Source organism: Pyxicephalus adspersus, chromosome 3 (assembly GCF_032062135.1).
Source record: "Pyxicephalus adspersus chromosome 3, UCB_Pads_2.0, whole genome shotgun sequence".
Lineage (NCBI taxonomy): Eukaryota > Metazoa > Chordata > Amphibia > Anura > Pyxicephalidae > Pyxicephalus > Pyxicephalus adspersus.
This window is the reverse complement of record NC_092860.1, coordinates 53655682-53674626: the sequence shown is the minus strand read 5'-3', so window position 1 is coordinate 53674626 and position 18945 is coordinate 53655682. Positions and strand designations below refer to the sequence as shown.

Sequence of the window (18945 nt, the reverse complement as noted above, 5' to 3'; positions counted from 1 at the left end):
AATTTAATTTCACGGTACTGCTTTAGTTTGTCACAAGGCTTGGTTAAAAAAATCAAATATATGGCCTTTCATTAGATTACATTTATGTACCTACCTATAGTTCTACTATGTATCTAGCATAAGCACATACAGTATGTACATTTTTTAAAGCACGTTCAACCAAATCGTTAGATATTTGAGAAATAAAATTTTAAAACATAAAAAAATTTAGCCTTTAAGATGTAAAACCGACATTTGTATTGCATTGCGAGCATGTTTTCTATAGGGTCATCATGTTATAAAAGGAGAGTGGGGCCCTTGTTGATAACTAACAATGCTGGATGTTTTGCCAATTAATTTGCTTTGTTATTCACTAGTTGGCAGATTAAGGTTTGTGACAAAATCCTGATTATTAGGAAAAGTGCATCTTTTACTTCCTGCATAGTCGCTTACATATTTATTTTTTAAGCACTTTATTGTGGCACAGTTTGAAATGTTACAGGTATACCTTGTGCTAAGCTCAGGAGTGTCTCCAGACATTCCTGTCTCACCAGCCACAAATGCCACCTGCACGTGTACATTTATTCAAGTCTTTATTCCAACACTATCTGTTGTTTTTAACTTTCAAGTCATGTGTCAAGTCAAATGTGTCTTTAAGGATGTGGTTTGTCTGGTTTTCATCCTCTTCATTTTGTTTTTACAACACATTTTTTATTGTTCTGTCTTTTTGCTCTAATTGGCAACATAATATAAATTTTGTGGTTTTTAATTTTTATTTATACCTATATTATTAGGTGATTGACCCGTAAAATGTGGCTTTTAAAAGTGAAAGACATCAAAAATGCAAATTGTTTAACTGGCAACACTTTTATAGTAATGCAAAGATAACATTCTCGCACCTTGTGTTTCAGTATAAATTTTATAGTCTGTTAAAATTACAAATTTCCATACTAAAATGTGCATATTTTTATTTTATGTGCTAAGTGTAAGTTTAATACCTGCTCTAAAACCCATTTTAACTGCCTTTCATTTCTCCATGGACCCCACAAGGTCTTCCCTTGCCTCAGCTTGTGCTAACCTGGCATAATAACACTTGTATTCCTATTTAATGAAATAATGGGCATCAGGGACATGTCCAAAAACCAAGAGTTTCCATTTTTTAAAAACCAATTGCAAAAAAAGTAAAATGTAAATCTCTTATTGTAATTTGTAGACAAATTACTGCCTAGTACCGCACAAAAATTCCAAGGAACTGGCAACAGGCTGTAGTTTTGGACCACTGTGCTGTGTGAGAGTAGTGGGGTCTTGCAGGGATTCAATTGCCAGAGCTCACTGCTCTATTGGGGATTTGTAGCTGGACTGTGGACTGTGAGATCACTGGATAGAGACCACTGCTTTCTAACAGAGTGTAGCGGTTAAACTTCTGCCTTGGATTTTTGGATAGTTTCAGTACTAGTTAAAGTAAGAAACCTACATTTAACCTTTTTTGTTAACTGGGAAATGTATGCATCTATTTTTTGTTTACTCTAGTTTAAGTACATGAATTGACCTTTAAAACTGCTTTTTTATTCAGGCCAGAAGTAAATTATCACAACTTCAGGAGAGTCAACAAGAAATGAACAAAAGTATTGAGCAGTACAACAATGCTCTCAATGGAGATCATGGGGGCAGTCTGAATAATCTTGCAGACGCTGAGACATTTTCCTCACGAGAGAGGCCGGACCTTTCCACATCAGCGGTGAGAAACAGCCCTAAAGATGCGGTTCCTGGTAACCAACATTTTGTAATGATTTGCCAATGAGTAGTTTCACTGGATTTGTAGCTGAAATTTTTTTGCTTATCGGTTCTTCACCTTTTCAGACCTTGATAAAATATATTGCATATTTAAAATCTTAAAAAGTTAAGATCTATATTGTATACATATTTTGCATGAAATTGCATACATTTATGTAGGTTACATGGATTGGAAATACAGCTTGTAGAATAACTGCTCTTTTTAAACATTTCAAACTAGTTTTTACATTGCATGCTGCATTGCTGTGTTTGGCAAACGTTTTTCTGCTGTGTTTGGCAATCATTATTATTGCTGTGAGTGGTTTAATCATTATTTTTCTTTCCACAGGATGATCCTTTTAAAAGTAAGACCCTTTTCAACAGCAGCAACAACCAAGACCTCTACTCTGACCCATTCCAGACTGAAGATCCCTTTACTTCAGACCCCTTTAAGGGGGCAGATCCCTTCAAGAGCAGTAAGTGCATCAGTGTTCTAAAAAAGAAAAAAAAGCAGGTTTGATTTTAAATAAAATACCTTTATGCCCTGACACACTGCTTAATGACCCTTTGTTTATCAGATCCATTTGGCGATGATCCTTTTAAAGAAAGTGATCCATTTCATGCTCACACTGCTGATGACCCTTTCCAGAAGCCCACCAAAAGTGACCCTTTTTCTGCTGATCCGTTTACAAAAAATAGTGTCCACTCCATGACCCTGCCATTAAAGGTGAGAAAGAGCCAACTAGATATATTAACCTGATCTTAAGACAATTACCATTTTTAGTAAGTAGAATTCGTATATAGATAAAATGCCATCCTCTCCTATGGTTAAGCATAAATTCAATGATTGAGACTTTATCATTTACTAGTTTGTATTTATTTCTGTCACAACAGTCTGATCCTTTTGAAAGCAGAGATCCCTTCTCCTCCTCAACACTGCCAAAGAAAGAATCAGGTGAGTGAGCGTTGGGTTATAATTATGTTAACATGACCTTCAGTTTTGATAGATATTATATGATTACATGGTATTAACTTGGCAAGGATTTTAGTTTTATGCTAAAACTTTTAGTATGGGACACTAACCTTTTGCTAAGTGTCAGGTATATTGGCCTAATTCAGGACTGTCCAGCTGGCAGCTGTTGGGACTTATTTTGCACACTGGTAGGTCTCAACTGCAGTTTATGTGCAGTGACAACAAGATAATGAGTCCTGGAATAAGGGTATTTTAAAATAGTTGTTTATATTCTGTTTTTTTTCGAAGAATTGGAATATATCCTGATTATCCAGAAATCTAATGGTAAGAATAGTGTTTGAAATCTTACTCCTACTAATCCAAAAGTCAGAGGAGCATTATCAGAGACACCAATGAACGAGTATATCTATTGCTAAAGTGGGGTTTGTTTATACCATTGAGGCCAAAGAGCAGTGATTTTTTTCAAAGTCTGTCACCAATGTAAAAAGAAAATACTTGGTTTAGATGCCGCCATCCTTGTACTCCTATGAGACACATGTTTGGCAAAACTGGACCATTTAAGTTACCACTTATAACTCTTATGTTTCATTGCGTTACTGATCCAAGAGGATCTGCTGCTTAAAAGTTATATGCTTAGCAGTATTGCAATAATTGTTTTTCGGTATGAATGAAACTTCCCTACAGAATTAGCCTTTACTAATTATGTTGTTCCCCCATTGTATGTTTTCATTTTTTCTTTTAAACCTGCCTTTTCCTAAAATATTCAGGGCCTTTTCTTTTTTTCTCAGTACTCACTGCCACCCAAGTTAGTCAGAAGCTGCAGGTACTATTTAAGACCATCTGGCACCCAGAAAAAAAATTTGAGTGGTGTGAGAGTAACAGTGTCCTCGCCCTGCTAATAATCACCAGTATGCAATAGGGAAGGATTCAAACTCTGGCTGGGAACTATTTTTTTCTAGAATTTGACTAAGACCTATTTTTACATTTTGTTTATGATTCTTAAATTAAATGTATTTCCAACTATACATTATTCTAAATATTTTAGTGTAATCTTTCCACTCCTGTTAAGCTAAGAGTTGATGACCAAAGTCCTGTCTTGAAAGGATGCATTTAGTGAGCAGCAATATTAATTTTTCAGGAATACTGTTGCCACTTCGTAGTGTAAAATTATTGCTAAGATATTTTCTCTTTTCCCCAATCTTCCTGTCCACCTTTGGAGCTGTAACAGCTTGTTCTTTGGGCAGAGCATGAGACATGTAAATGACAAAACTCTCAGAGGTATTTTAGGATGTCTGTTTGCATAAAAATGCAGAAGACAACTGGTAAGTTACTGGTAGTGTGTTTGAAGCCAACTCCCACAGGGGGAAAGAGGTAGTAACAACTTTGCTTTCTGGAGGAGAGTTCTTTTACTCATAAGCAAAAACATTCCTTTCCTTTGATACATTCAAGGACACTTTCTTCACAATATAAACTCACAGATTATATAATTTTTTTGTACAGATTAGGGTGTTAACATTATATGCATTTTTATAACACCGCAGATGTAAGTAAGATATACATTCCATGTTTAAAAGTTTTTGGTCACCTGACCTTATTTGGGTAAATGTATGTGCAATCCTCTACAAATTATTGGGTTCATGATGGTAATGTTACAGCATTCAAAGACATTTCAGACAATTGCTGACTGAAAAGTTTTGTCTGTGACCCTGTGCACAATGCCAGCCACTAAAGACAAAGTTTAATGAGAAGAGACTTCAGTGGTCAGGCCTCCTCTCCTTTCTCACATTACATATAATTATGTGAAAAATAAACCTGTAATGCATAGAAAGTTACAATTATACATGCATACCTCTGTGTAATATGTTAGTGCTATGAAAATCCTGTTTATTTTTAATATTAATAATAATACCTCTGTCTTACTCATTGCTCACGATGATGTCACTGTCCCTGGAACAAAAAGAAGGCAAAATTTCACTAGAAGATTCTCCAGTTCATTTCAATTAGCGTTTTCCAATGAGATTTTGTCATCTTTGGATTCCTCTGTATTCTACTTGTAAGGATGGTGTCATCATGCTTGCCTTGGCAGCATAGGCGAAAGAAGGGGATAAGCTAAATTGAATTCTAATTTTACCTTTTACAGGTCTGTTTGGTAAAAACGAGGCCCATCCAATATATGTGAAGCTTTCATTTTAGTAAACACCAAGCTGATATTATTGAAATGTCTATACATATCTATAATGTCTTAGAGGAATGAGTGCTGTGAAAAGTGGGCCATTAAATGTTTTTAACATGGAATAGTATTAAAACAGATGAGCATTTAAACACAAAAATGAACTGTAAAATATAAATGGAGGCGCATAGTGAGTTTGAAAATCATTTATATCCTATATTTTTAATTGAATATAGTACAAAGACAGCATAACAAATGTTGAAACTGAAAAATGTTATTTTATAATATTTGTTTATACTCCTGTTGGATTTTTAAGTTGTGACAGGCTTGTTTACCATGTGTTGCATCACCCCTTCTTTTAACAGTACTTTGTAAAAGTTAAGGGAACTAAGTAGACCAAATGCTGTATTTTGAAATCTTGTCACATTTTTACTTGATTTAGGATTTTAGCTGATCAACACTTTGGGGTCTATTTTGTTTTATTCTTGTTTTGGAACTTGACACTTTTTTAGTGGATGACAAACCTGGACAGTGGGAAGGCCAGTTTAACAACCAGATTCTTTTTATAGTCGTTCCCTGAGAAAAACTGTCTAAACAGCAGCATATGTTTCAAAACTTGTCTATATTGTTCAGAATTTTTGGTGCCTTTCCAAATATACAAGCTACCCTTGCCATGTGCAGTATTACACACTATAACCATCATGGATGCTGATTTTTTTTTTTTAACTGTTCACTGATAGTAGGTGGGATGGTTGTGCTTGTTTTTCACACAAAAAGGCATCATCCGCGATTTCTAAAAATAGAATGATTTCTAAGAATTCCACATTTTGATTCATCAGAACATCGCTCAGTTGACTAAAGCTTTTCTGAATTATCTCATATATTGTTTAATTTTGCATGGAGTTTTAACCTGAATTTGTGGATGTAGCATCAAATGGTTTTTAACAGACAGTAGTTTTCTGAAGTGAGTCCATGTCGTTATCTGCACCACAGAATTGTGTCTGCTGTGCTACCTAGGCATGGAGATCATACCCACCCAATATGTGACCTTGTCCCCTGCGAACAGATATTTGTGTTAACTGCCTGGATGTTTCTATGGCATTTTGTGCAATAATATGACATTCCCAAATACTTTACAATATTAGGCTGATATTTATTCTTGTTGCACTTTTCACTCATGCAGCAGGGGCATATCTCTACCTAGTTTACTTCTGTACTTCTCTAGGATTCTTTTTTATACGCACTCCTCTTGCTGACCTGCTGCCTATTTACCTATTTTGTTATAATTGATGGGATCTTCCACCAATTTTTCTTTCTTTCTTCATATTACACAGTCTTTTCAGTCTTTTGTTGCTTGTTTCACATTTGTAAAAACATTTGATATGTTGTAGTACTCTCTGTACTATTTTTTAATTTAACAAAGGGTTTCAAGATTTTCATAAACTTAGCATTTGAGTTTTATTTACTTTCTAGAGGCCAGACAATTTTTGGTAAAGAGAGTTGTTTGAGAAAACCACTAAATAATAAAATGAAATGCATTTTTCTTTTATGGGGTAATGGTAGTCTTTTATTTAACATACTGCTTGTATTATAGATCCATTTGGAACGCTGGATCCCTTTGGAAGCAGTGCATTCAGTAGTAACGAAAGCTTTGCAGACTTTAGCCACATGTCTAAGGTAAGTAGAAGTCTTGATATTTAAAGGAACTCTGAGAACAAAGCTTAATAAACTTTTTTTTGTCAGCAAGGTATGTTAAAAGCTAATTCATGAGCCATAACAACCTTTTTGGCTACAACCACTTTCTTAACGCTCAAAGTTTATTTTCATGTAAATGAATATAAAAATTAAAAACATATATATAGAGCACCCTAAGGGTCATATAATACACTAGTAAACTACCACCATAAATTTCAATACAAATATCTGGCATAATGCATCCTAAATTAGTCCCAAATCACTGCACACTACCTGACTGTAGTTACTATATTTACTAATAAAGTCAAATTGTAGTAACTATAGTCCATGTTTGGACAGGATCGCAGATATACTGGATTGTAAGTTTGCATATTTACCCTAGTCCATTGAGCAGACAGTTGGCTCAGCAAACTTTAATGCTATTCCAGGAAGTAGGAAAGTGATCAGTGTCTAGAAGAGGCATTTGTACTACAAGAATGCTTGCCCAAAATTCACACACACGCCTAGCAGGTAAACATATATGTGTTTGAACTGTTTATTTACCTGTTTCTCTAATATTTCACTTTAAGATGCTTAGTGTACTGGAAGTCTTTAGGAGAACTTTTTGATTGATTTTTGTTCACCCACTAGGTGTCACCATTACCACACTGAGCATTTACAGTCTGCTCATACTGAAACCTTGAGCTCTCTAGTATCTCTCTTACCACTTCAAAGTTCTATAGCTGTAAGGTGTAATAAACAAGGCAAATGTGGTTTTATCTATGAAATGCTATCTTGTTTTCACAGAAATATTTACATTCTCAGTTTTTCTTTAACCTACATTGTACTTCTAATGAAATGAATTTAAGTTTTTAAAAATAAGGACCCCATACAACCTTTATACTGCTTGTACTAGGTCAATATTCGTTAGACATATAAGTCTGGACAAAAACATATTCAGTACATAACATTTAAAATAGATTTGCATTCCTTCATATTTTGCCTCTTTTAAAAAGCTGCAGGTACTGAGAAGTACCTTTTGATCTCTTCACATGTCCTGACTTCCTGCAAGTTAGCTAACAGCAACTGCCTCTGCTGCACCGAAATACCATTTGGGGGATATGTTCTGTAATTTGGCCCTGGAAAATTCAGGCAGGTCACAAAACACATTTTTGTTTGTTTTTTTGTGCAATAGTCCTGTATATAGTCATGTATTGGAAGGTAAAACCAAATCATCACATATTTTTACTAAATGGTAGAAAGCCTTTTTATATAAGGTAAAAAAATTATTTTTTTTTAAAAACTATTTTAACGGGGGACCCTGCCTCTTCTGTTTTTACTACAGCACTGGTAAAGACTGAACGGGAAGGCTGCAGCCTCCTAGGATATATACACCGCCTCCTTTTTTTTGTTGATCCTCCTCCCCATTTTTATGGTCTTTTTTTCTTTGGTTAAGAAAAAAAAAGTGCTGATCTCACGCATGCACAGTGAGATCGGCACTACCCCCCGCATTTTCTGGAAGTGCCTGCTTTTTTGGCCTGCTTTGGCATCTCTTTCTGTAGAGCAATGGTTAAATATTAAAATAAATAATCCATATAAAAATTAGCAATATTCTGTGAAAGGAATACCTTCCCACTCTGATGTTATAATACATAGAAATGCATAGAAATAAACTTAGATGTTCTGTGTAGGAATAGCTTTACTCCTCACTTTGCTTTATCTAGTTTTCATGGCATTCATAATCCCTCTTAATAAGTTATACAAGATGTGGGGTTCCAGATGATGAATGTAGAAGAGCACAGGGGGAAACTAAAGCATAGTATGTTTAGTAAACAATGTCTATGGTCATTTCATTTAGTATATATATATATATAATTTTTAATAGGAATTTGGCCTTATGCTGCCTATCCATTTCACAAACAACAAATGAACACAGGGATGCAATTGATATCACAATACAGTTAAATTTTGTACTAAAACTTCAAGTATGAGGTGGGCATGCAGAAAGCAAAACTCTTTTCCTAATCACCTAAATTGTGCTTTGTGCATTGCTTCCTGCTCAAACTGTCAGGAAGAAAATTACTGTGTACGCTCCAAACAGACTTGTCAGAGCTAATAAAGAACATCTCCTGTGGCCCTATGTGAAAGTGCTAGGCCAATCATGAGGCTCACAGTTGGGTCACATGTTAGCAGGGCAGTAAATCTCATCCTCACCCATACCTACAAGTGACAAGTATTTCAGTTCATTCTTACCAGCACAAAAAAGGAGAGAAAGACTAGGCGTTTAGTCAAAATACAATTCTATACTTTTCATCTTCAGTTCCAGTGTTTACCTCAGTCTGGTAACTGGAGTTTTACACTTAGTTATAACTCTATATGAAAGTAAAGTATCACTGACTGCAAAACATCTTTGATTTTTTTTTTTTGATGAATACTCTGTACGCAGACAGTTCTGTGCAAAGGAAACCTATCTCATGCACATCAAAGGTGTGTCTGGTCTAGCTCTTAAACTACAAAGTTGTGGAAATTATACCACTGTTGTTGCACAATATGAACAACACTAATGCTTGCAGCCCAAATAGAATCCCCCTGTTGCTAAACATTTTTTTGTGTTCATGAGTGTTTCTAATTTTTATTGAATCGTAAAAAGTAAAATAATCTTGGAGCATTTTTTACTTATATTTACATTATCAGGAGATGTGCTTGGATACAAGCAGCAGATTTATCTGGGCAAATTACAAAATACACTCTCAAAAAGAATTTTGTCACATCTGATGCAGTGACTACAAAATATGTTCATAAAATTAAACCTGGCCTACCATTCAAAGCAAAACTTGTGTCATTGGCTGAAAAGCAAAAGTCTGCACATTTTTCCACTCTATTGATGGGGTGGGAAGAGACATCCTAACAATTGTGCATATTCTAAACTATTGTTTTCCATGGACTTTGTGCCTTAACCAAACTTTATACACCGCTGCATACACTTCACAGACAGAAATAGTCATCATGTATAAAAATTTTTTTTTTATCACAGCTGTGTTCTATCTTATCAGAACAATATCAGTTGCATCACTAGGATATCTGCATTTAGAAAAGAACAGTTGGTTATTACGGTACTGTGAAGGAAATCTTGGGCTAGTAGTGGAGAGTTTATTTAACACTTAGCTAAGTCTTCTGCATTTCTTTTTGTCTTTGTTCTTCAATGTTTTTCATTTTCTTACATTTTGTTTTGTTTTTTATTATTATTAGCTGCAAAATTTGACTTTAACCTTTATTAACTTTTTTAATTATTTGCACAATTTAGTATGGTAGGTTGAGATGTGCTTGCAAAGATCTGTCATTTTCTTTTATGAGAACTTTCTCATCACTGCCAGCATAACCACAGATAAACTTCTCCACTGATTGTACAGATAAGCTTTGCAAGGCTTATTTTTATTTTAATTACCCTATAGATCTGCATGAGAATTTCTCTTTAGGCTGCACAAAAAGATCTGATTATTGCAAAAAGTTTATACGTAGCAGTGGAATACAGATGCTATCTTTGCTGCTAACTATGTGATTAGTATGGCATTCTGTTTCTTATGTTTCTTAATCTAAATCTATAGATTCTCTTGGCAGGTTGGAGCAAACCAATTTCTTTCTGGTCTATTGAGGAATACAGAAAATCCTCACCTTTCGGTTATACTGCCACCTGCAAAAGTACTGACACTGGCAAACAAACTGTAACCTAGCCCAGAAAAATCCCTCCTACTACCAGCATGCCTCATTTGTTGGCCATTGTTCTAGGAGAATGGATATCTTTATTTCGTTTTGGCTTTTAAAAAAAATAATTTATTTTTACTACCGTAGCAGTTTTTCTCCCATCTCTTAAGTGGAGACACCTCAGCATTGCAGCCTGAGCCAATCTCTTTGATTTAAATTATCCATAGTGGCTTTGGAGTGTCTTGTCCAGAGCCTGCGGTCTTGGAAATTGTGTTGAATCCTGGAAGTTGTCTTTGGGCACTGGGATCCAAGGAGGGCACTTTTGAGACACTGTTTGAAAACATGTAAGCCTGGGAATTGTCTTAAGGTGTATTACCATTGCTTCAGCACTTGTCGTATCTCCTGAGGACTTATTCCATCCTTAAGTAGATCAGTTTCTGCAGTGCAAAAGCATTGTGGGCTTGAGTACTGATATCATCTGTTCTCTCCTTCCTGCCATAAAGACCCCAGAAAGCATATTCCTGTTGCTGCTTCCGCTTGCAAAAGCCACGTGGAAATACAATCTTTGGTCTATTTCTGTTGCTTATAGTGACTTTGATCAAATTCTTCTGCCTGACCTTCCTTTTGGGTTTTCTGAGTACTTGAGACCATGCTATATAAAATCATGTTATCCTGTGCTTATAGAATCTTATTCATCATCTGCTTATTCTGTGATGGCTTTGGTGGTAGTAGTTGTGTCACCTGCCTTGTTAGCTAAAATTTCTGCTACAGTCAAACATACCTATTGCCAGGTTCACACAGTTCCTTTGCTGACAGTGACCACTGAGCTTATAATCATGCTCCCACGTAATCATTCATAAATTCTGCATCTGATTGGCCCAATGCATTAGCTTTTTTAAAACCCTCAGCCATAGTGATCGAGTCTGAGTCACTGATCCCTGCTGGACAAGTTTCACTTTGATCAAAGTCGACTTTCACTCGAAATTATGAGAGACTGAGTTTTTGTTAATGCAGTTCACTCTACTTTGAAACTTGAAGATCAATCCGCCATTTTCAGGTCTTAAATTATTCAGGTGTGTGTTATCAAAATGCCAAATAGGAAAGACATCAGCAATGATCTAAGAGAAGTGGTTGTTACTGTTGATCAGTATGGGAAGAGTTAAGCTGCGTACACACTTCCAATTTTTGTCGTTGGAAAGGATCTTTCACGATCCTTTCCAACGACAAGGGAGTGCACGATGCATGAACGGTGCTGTACATACAGAACCGTTCATGCTCTATGGATAGGGGAGGGGGAGAGCGAAGGAGCGGCACCCTGCTGCGCGCTCTCCCCTTCCCTTTCATTAGGATCGGCTGTCGTCCATCATCCGTGGATCCGGCAGGTCGGTCGTCCGGACGATGGACGACACCGACTGTACACACGGCAGATTTTCGCCCGATAATTGGCCGATGCCGATTATCGGGCGATAAAAATCTGACGTGTGTACGTAGCTTTATAAGGCCACTTCCAAACAATTTGAAGTCCACCATTCTGCAGTGATAAAAATGATTCACAAGTGGAAATCATTCAAGACATGCCAGAAAAATCACTCTAAAGTGAGACAACAATACAAGTACTGCATCTCAGACTCCACATGCCTCAATTAGCATAGTTTTAATCATGAAAGTATAATTAGAAAGAACCAGGAGAAAGTCTTTTCCATCTAAAAAGAATATGACAGCACAGCTTAGGTGTGTTTGCAGAGTTGCTCCTGAACATAGCACAAGACTTTTGGATCAATGTCCTTTGGACAAACATTTCCAAAAGAGAGATGTTCCATCATAATGCAAAGTGCTACATTTGACAATAACCAAACACAACATACCTGCACAAACACTTTATACTAACAATCAACCATGGTGATAGAGAGGTGATGATTTGGGCAACAGGTCTTGCTTGGGCAACTTTCAGTCACCGAGTGTACCAAAGTATTCTTTAGTCAAATGTGGGGCCATCTGTGCAACAATTGAAGCATGGCTAAAACTGGATCATGCAACAGGACAATGAGCACACCAGCAAATCTACAACAATATGGCTTAAAGTCATGCAGAAAAAGTTATTGCTTCTTGAGGTGGTTTCACATGGGGTATAGTTTGTTTTTCACGCATGGTTTGCCACTTGGTCTTTCATTATGTAATTCTAGCAGATGCATGCAGTGGGCTCATTGATGCCAGCTTCTAGAAAATGTCCTTCAAAGTGTTCTTGAAACCGCAGGCAGACCTTAGTTGCTTTTTCTTGGGGTTGTTAGTGGCTTGTATTCTTACAGTTTTTTTTGCCAAGTTTGTTTGTGTCCAACCCTCCCGTAACTTTGTAAATGAAAACTTGTATTGTCTCTTGAGTACAAGTACAAAATCATGTTTCTCCTAGCAAACTTTTAAAGGAATATTTTGAGGATATCAAAGAATAAAAAGTATTGAGCTTTTTTATTGTGTTCATTAAGATGGTATCATCTATACCGTATTATGTTTGACTCATCAAAAACCTACAGCCTTTATATGACTATTGACAACTCTAATGTTTGTGGTGTCTTTCATATCTCCACAAAACCCCCAGCTAATGATTCTGGTGAAATAAAGTGATTAGTATATAACATTCACCAAGAGGCCTGTGGAGAAACAGACTGCTTAGTAATGGTACTAGTGACTTTACTTGCAATCATACTGTGAATCATATTTAAAGCCTGCTAGTTGTTTTGTTTCAAGTTTGTGTGTGTGCATTATCTAGGGTGAATTGCATGCAAATGCAGCCTGTCCAGGAATGCCTGTGTGCTGATTCAGAGTTTGAGAGACAGTGCTGTAATTACTCACTTGACCTTGATGAAGTTTTCTTTTCTGTTTTTGTGTTAATTTCACACACACATCTGCTAAACTTAGTGGAGTCACAAAGCACTTCAGTGAGCCATAGTACTACCACCTCCTGTGCTAGGTGCCTACATGAGCACAGACATAATACACAGAAACGGAGGTTTGTGAGATATTATGCTTTCAGCAGTGGCAGAGAAGAACTGATAACCAAGTTTTAGAGTTTATTGTAAACACTATAACGTGTACAGCATGCCTGCAGCGAGTGAGGCGAAGCATGAGCGGTAAGAGCTGGTCTTCCTTGCACTAATACACCCTATCTGTGTTCATGGTCACAGAGGGCAGCATTTGTGCACTAAATTTGTGCAGAAATTGCACAATACATGGTCAAGGTGATTAAAAAAAAAAAGTACTAGGTGACTACACATAGAGAGAAGAGAGAGGTTTGAGCATATGTTCAGATTGGAGTTCAGAGGAGAATACTTAAAGACAGGTGGCCACCCCAATTATGTTTTATGGGCACACAATGTTAACACACACCAAGCCAGCGGCATGTCTCTCTGCCATATTCATCTTTTTTATATAATAGAAAGAATACTTTTCTATGTGATCCTATGTGAAGTTCATCTGGTTGTTTAGACTGATTTATGTAAACTATGTTACACCAGACATTTTGCACATACTTGCATCAGCTTTCTGAGTGGCACATTTATATTATCAAAAAATAAATGTGTGAATTCTTTGTTACCATTTTTCCTGCTTATAATCTCGTTATTCTTTTTTGCTTTAAAGCTGAGCCCACTGCTTTTGTAAACAGCACCAGTCTTTAATACAACTAGTTCTATTTGCTTACTTATTTTAGTGAGCATAAGCATATATTCCTGATAATTAACCATTTGAGGCATCTTCCTTAATGGTGATCAGATTCTTCTTTGTTTCTGGCCTTTGCATCAGTATTCTTGTGGTCCTGGGTTTCTGGTTGTCATGTCTGTCTGTGACTAGGTTTGTGTTTCTTGTTTAGCCCTTTGGGCTGGCTTGTAATCTGTTATCAGTCTCCTGCAGACCTTGGCTTGTCCACTGCTCTAGATTTTCCTTCTAGTCCGGCATTGCTGCCTGGGATATCCCACATCAGATTTGTCCATTATGATATGGGTCACTGTACACAAGAAAATCCTTCTCATGTGTTCTGCTACTGGTGTCTCTATAGTACAGTATATCACTGATTTTATTTAAATAAATATTTTGCCAGAAGTTAGTTTTAAGGACAAACTAACTTCAGTGATTAAATGCAAATGCCAAATTGTATTATTACATCTGTAGATGCACTCTTGTCAACCATTGTAGTCTGTACTGATGAGGCTTGCTGTGCCCATAATGTCATTGCAGGATTACAGCATGAAAAAGAACAATTGATAGAGGAAGACAAAGTAGTGTGGCCACCCACTCATTCCTACCTTTTATTTCTCTGCTTTCCAACACTAAGGTGAATTAAAAACATAACAGAGGAAACCACTTTGCTTTCAAAAACCCCTTTGATCTTGTAACAAATATCAACGGCTGCCGGATACCGATTAGAAAATAATTTTTTTTTAATATGTTTATAGCAAAAACACTAAACTAGATTTTTTTTATTATATTTTTTTTTTGTTGCCCTTGAAACAGTTTGTTGTTTTCAGATTTAATCCTAGTATAGCAAATGTAAAAAATAAGCACTTTTTCATAACTATATTCAGTTCCAAAAGTTTAGGGTCAATTAGAAATTGCCTCATTTTTGAAAGAAAATTGTTTTTGTCCTTTAAAAAAACATCAAACAGATATACTGCCCAGTCATTGTTAATGTTGTAAATCTGTGTTCTAAATAGCCAATATATGCAGGGAACCAGTGTAATCCATTTTGTTTTTACTTTTTTCTGCAGATATAAACGTAGTACTGTCATCTCTCCACCCTGTTTACAGTCACAAACTCAGCCTGTAATAATGCAGGAGGACCTGTGTTTGCCTCATCATTGCTGCGCCATTATCACAGTCCGTGTTTAGTAATCCATACACGATAGCTGGTATAGCTTTATTATCTTTTTATGTTATCAAAAGTTGTTACAGTTTTTATAATTATAGGATAGAGACATATAAAAAGGTAACATACTGTGCATGGTTACACATATGTAGATTTCAATAGATTGACAAATAACAGCTTAGGCACGCATAGTTGTAGGCAGTTTATGGAATATGTAGTCCAAGGGGTTCTTAGTGGTCTGATCTGTAATATTTGGAGATCTTCCTAATGATGTACTTGGTTTACCATGCATGTTTTGTCATTTGTAATACTAAATCATTGGAAAATAAAAAAGTTGCTGAAAACTCCGGGTGACGGTGTAGTCAGAGGGTAGGAATGAAGGAGCCTGCTGGAGGTGTCATGTTCGGCTTTCTTATTTTTTTCATTGCTTGTAAAGCTTCAAGTACTGCGTATATAAATTTTGAACTAAATACCCAGAGACATTTTCTGCAGTTTCCACGCAAAAATAAATTGGGGTAATTTAAAAGCTTGTATAGGAAACCTTCTATTTGTTTATGAGTAGGAATGTTACAAAAGACGGTTGTGTGACACAAGTCTTAATGTTGGCTGTAAACACAAAAAAATGGTAATACTTTGTTAACAAATTTTCTTGCTTTCCTTGTCTTTCAGCACCAAACGCCTGATCCCTTTGCAGCCACCTTTCCAGGCTCTGGTTTCTCAGAGGACCCCTTTAAAAGCAAACATGATATGCCAGCACTGCCTCCCAAAAGAAGTGTGCCTCCACGGCCAAAGCCTCCAAGTGGTAAGCTGCACTTTATATTCATGCCTTAGTTTTAGTCTAGTTGTCTTGTCATGTAAATGACAAGCTTGTTGGTTTGTTTTCATAAGACCAGGGTTGTCTAACAGTCGGTAATCATTTTGTGGCCTGATGGGCAGGCCTAGAGACAGCCATGTTCTCTCTGTGCATGACAAATCTGCCAAACCAACAGCTCAGTCCTGTGGATTACACAGGGAGAGCATGGCTTGTGATCTGTTAGTTGACCATTTCCTTTTCATGCTACGGGTAGGTTTTTGGTATCTTCACTTACAATGCAGACCTGCTTCTTATCCTATTAGCTGGAATAAATATTACATGTAGCAGTTAATCCACTAATCTCTGCATTTAATTTAAAAAACAATAGGCTAGTATTTAACTTGTTCATTCTCGAAAACCATTATGCCATCTCCACTTTAATGTAAAGGTGCCATGGTAGGAATTTTCTGTACCTGCACCCCACCTCCCTCATAGTTATGATGTGCTGAGGAGGTGCTACTTACAGTTTTGGATTATAATTTTTAAATGTACACATTTTTGAGGGCTATAAACCTCAAGCTTTGTTTAAATATAAGTATTGCTTAGCAGTCCTGAGGGTGTGTTCCTGCCCACCACTGAGCACAGAAAAAGGAAGAGCCAAAAAGGATGGGAAGATGTCCATTTTGATGGGAGCAATGTGATTAGGCCGCAAATGAGGGATCTGAGACCATTGTCTTAATGAGAGAAAAGCCTTTCCGTTCAGAGGTTTTACAGACACCCAAATAGGTAGAAGTGGTAGAGGACCATTGAAAAGGGAACAATTTTGATAAAAATAAGATGTCTCTGGAAGTGCTGAGCGCTACAGATTTGTGAAATTAGATTTTGAAATTACTGTTTTTTCTCCGAAAGACCAAAAGCTCTTGCTACCTGATGAGCATTTTCATCGTATAATAATTAATCGTTAACATAAAAGCCCAGCCTGCGATGATGATAAGCTATTACAAGCACCTGTATAAAACCTTCTGGTCCTGGTCTCTTTTGTCAAAGCAGAGGGGAAATGGCAGGTTGGATTTCAAGATCTCAATGGCCGAAGCTTTGTGTTCATTCCTACCATCCATTGCAACAATTTTGTGCCAATATTGTTATTTTTTGTAGGAGTCGTTTATAGCAGCAGTCGCCAACCCATGGTCTGGGAGAAAATTTTGGGGGTCCGCGGCTCTGGCCAGTGCACCCCTGAGCGGGGTCAGGAGAAGGACCCCACTGGTGGGACGCACCAGCCAGAGCCGCGGCACACGTCCCAGTACAAGTCCCAGGCACAGGGAAGTGGGCGGGTTGTGTCTCTGGACATAACCTGCCCACTCTCCCATCTCAGGCTTAGAGCTGCGATGGTAGAGTGGGCGGGGCTATGTCACAATGACGTCACAATGGGGGAGGTTTCTCCCTCTTTGATTGGCACCCGGCTCTGTGCGCATGCACAGTCAGGAGCCAGTAATTTTAGTGGTCGATGGAACCAAAAAGGTTGGCCACCACTGGTTTAAAGCATATAAGCCACCCCCTACTGGAGGATGTTGTAGCTTTTAAAAATATGAAACTGGTATGGCTCAGGCCCATCTACTACTAAATTGATCTTTTCATCTTAAAGTGTATCTTAAGAAAACTTTTTTTTCATGTTTTTTTTTCCACCTCTCTTCAACTAAAGAGTCTTCTTACATCCTGTCCAGTTGAATAACAGGAAGTGAAGGGTTAATTTCTCTGAAACAGATGTTCCAATTTAAGATTTCCCATATTGCACTTCCATTGATAATTCAAAGTTTTGTATGATCCTTTACTTATAGTCCCCTGGTGACAATGTTCACCAGAACCAAAAAAGGGGGTAAAGTTTAGGCTTTACATATACTTTTAAGCTTAGGGTGTTTTACATTTTTTTAGGAGCACATTAATAATTGTGAATAATACCTAAATAAAAAAAATCAAGTATTTTAAATGCTTGTGTGTGCTGGTTTTTTCTTGCCCTAAATAAGTTTATTTATTTGCAATGTGCCTTTGAGCTTGGCAGAAAATAAGTCTTCTCCAGGAGGAGTCAAGTCTCTAGCACAGCCCTCCTCTTGGATTGTCTGATTACTGTCTGTTCTTCCACAATTTACCCCTCTGGTCACAATACACAATATTTTATATATATATGCAAGAAGGGGGAGGAGAGAAGGGGAATAAATAGGGTGTCAGCTTGACCTGCTATCGTTACATACATGATGGCGGTGCCCTTATGGCAAATATATATATATATATATATATATATATATATATATATATATATATATATATATATATATCTACATCCACACAGAGGGGTGTCTTTTAATGAATAATATTAAATTCACATAATCCTATGAGAATATGTCTGTCAAAATGAATGGTCTGGTAACAGGGTCCATTTAATGTGCCTAGATATATATACATATACATTTATTGGTGCTACTATTTATAGCCTACTACTCCAGAAACTTCTTTCTTTACCTTAGTAACCAATATAGCATCATTAAATTTCCATTTAAAAAAATAACACCTTCTATTTCATTAAAATTCCCATTAAGATTAGCCATTGAAACCAGTAGAAACAAGCATACCCTTACAAAAAATGTTGTTACAAGAGTTTTATACCGGAGTGGTGCAAAGTGAAGAAACACTGTCACGATATCTCCTTTAACATGGTCTTCTGGTTGAGGAAAGTTTTTGCCGCCCAGTGATGTTGACGAACAAGAAAGTCCATGGACATAATGTGCTGGTATGGAGGTGCAAAAGAAAAGATTGCCAGTCCGTTCAATCAGTTAGAAAGGGGAACTGATCCGTCCATTACACTGATTTGAACGGAAGACTCCACTGTAATTTGAAGCTCTGTGACATTGTTCATCTAGTTTACCTCTGGAGCATCTGAATGCCAATGGAAGAAGTGCCAAAGCTTACTGGTAGATCCAGTAGGAATCACACTATAGAAGAACACACTATGGTAGTAGGAATCACACTATAGT

The 18945-nt window shown here is 36.8% G+C and overlaps 1 protein-coding gene across 6 annotated transcripts in view; it reads left to right on the top strand.

Annotated features, from left to right (window-relative positions):
• Positions 1-18945, top strand: part of EPS15L1 (epidermal growth factor receptor pathway substrate 15 like 1) — a 93462-nt gene that overhangs the window by 47050 nt on the left and 27467 nt on the right. For 5 of the 6 annotated variants that reach the window (XR_011919804.1, XM_072404645.1, XM_072404643.1 and 2 more), the window contains 6 exons: positions 1553-1717; positions 2102-2228; positions 2331-2479; positions 2647-2707; positions 6490-6572; positions 15796-15928. Coding sequence is in view for 4 of the 6 variants with exons in the window: in XM_072404645.1 (XP_072260746.1) it covers positions 1553-1717; positions 2102-2228; positions 2331-2479; positions 2647-2707; positions 6490-6572; positions 15796-15928 (718 nt within the window). In the remaining 2 variants the exon portion in view is untranslated. Of the gene's footprint in view, positions 1-1552; positions 1718-2101; positions 2229-2330; positions 2480-2646; positions 2708-6489; positions 6573-14498; positions 14596-15795; positions 15931-18945 lie in introns of those variants that run through there. The other variant, XR_011919805.1, reaches the window with a different exon arrangement.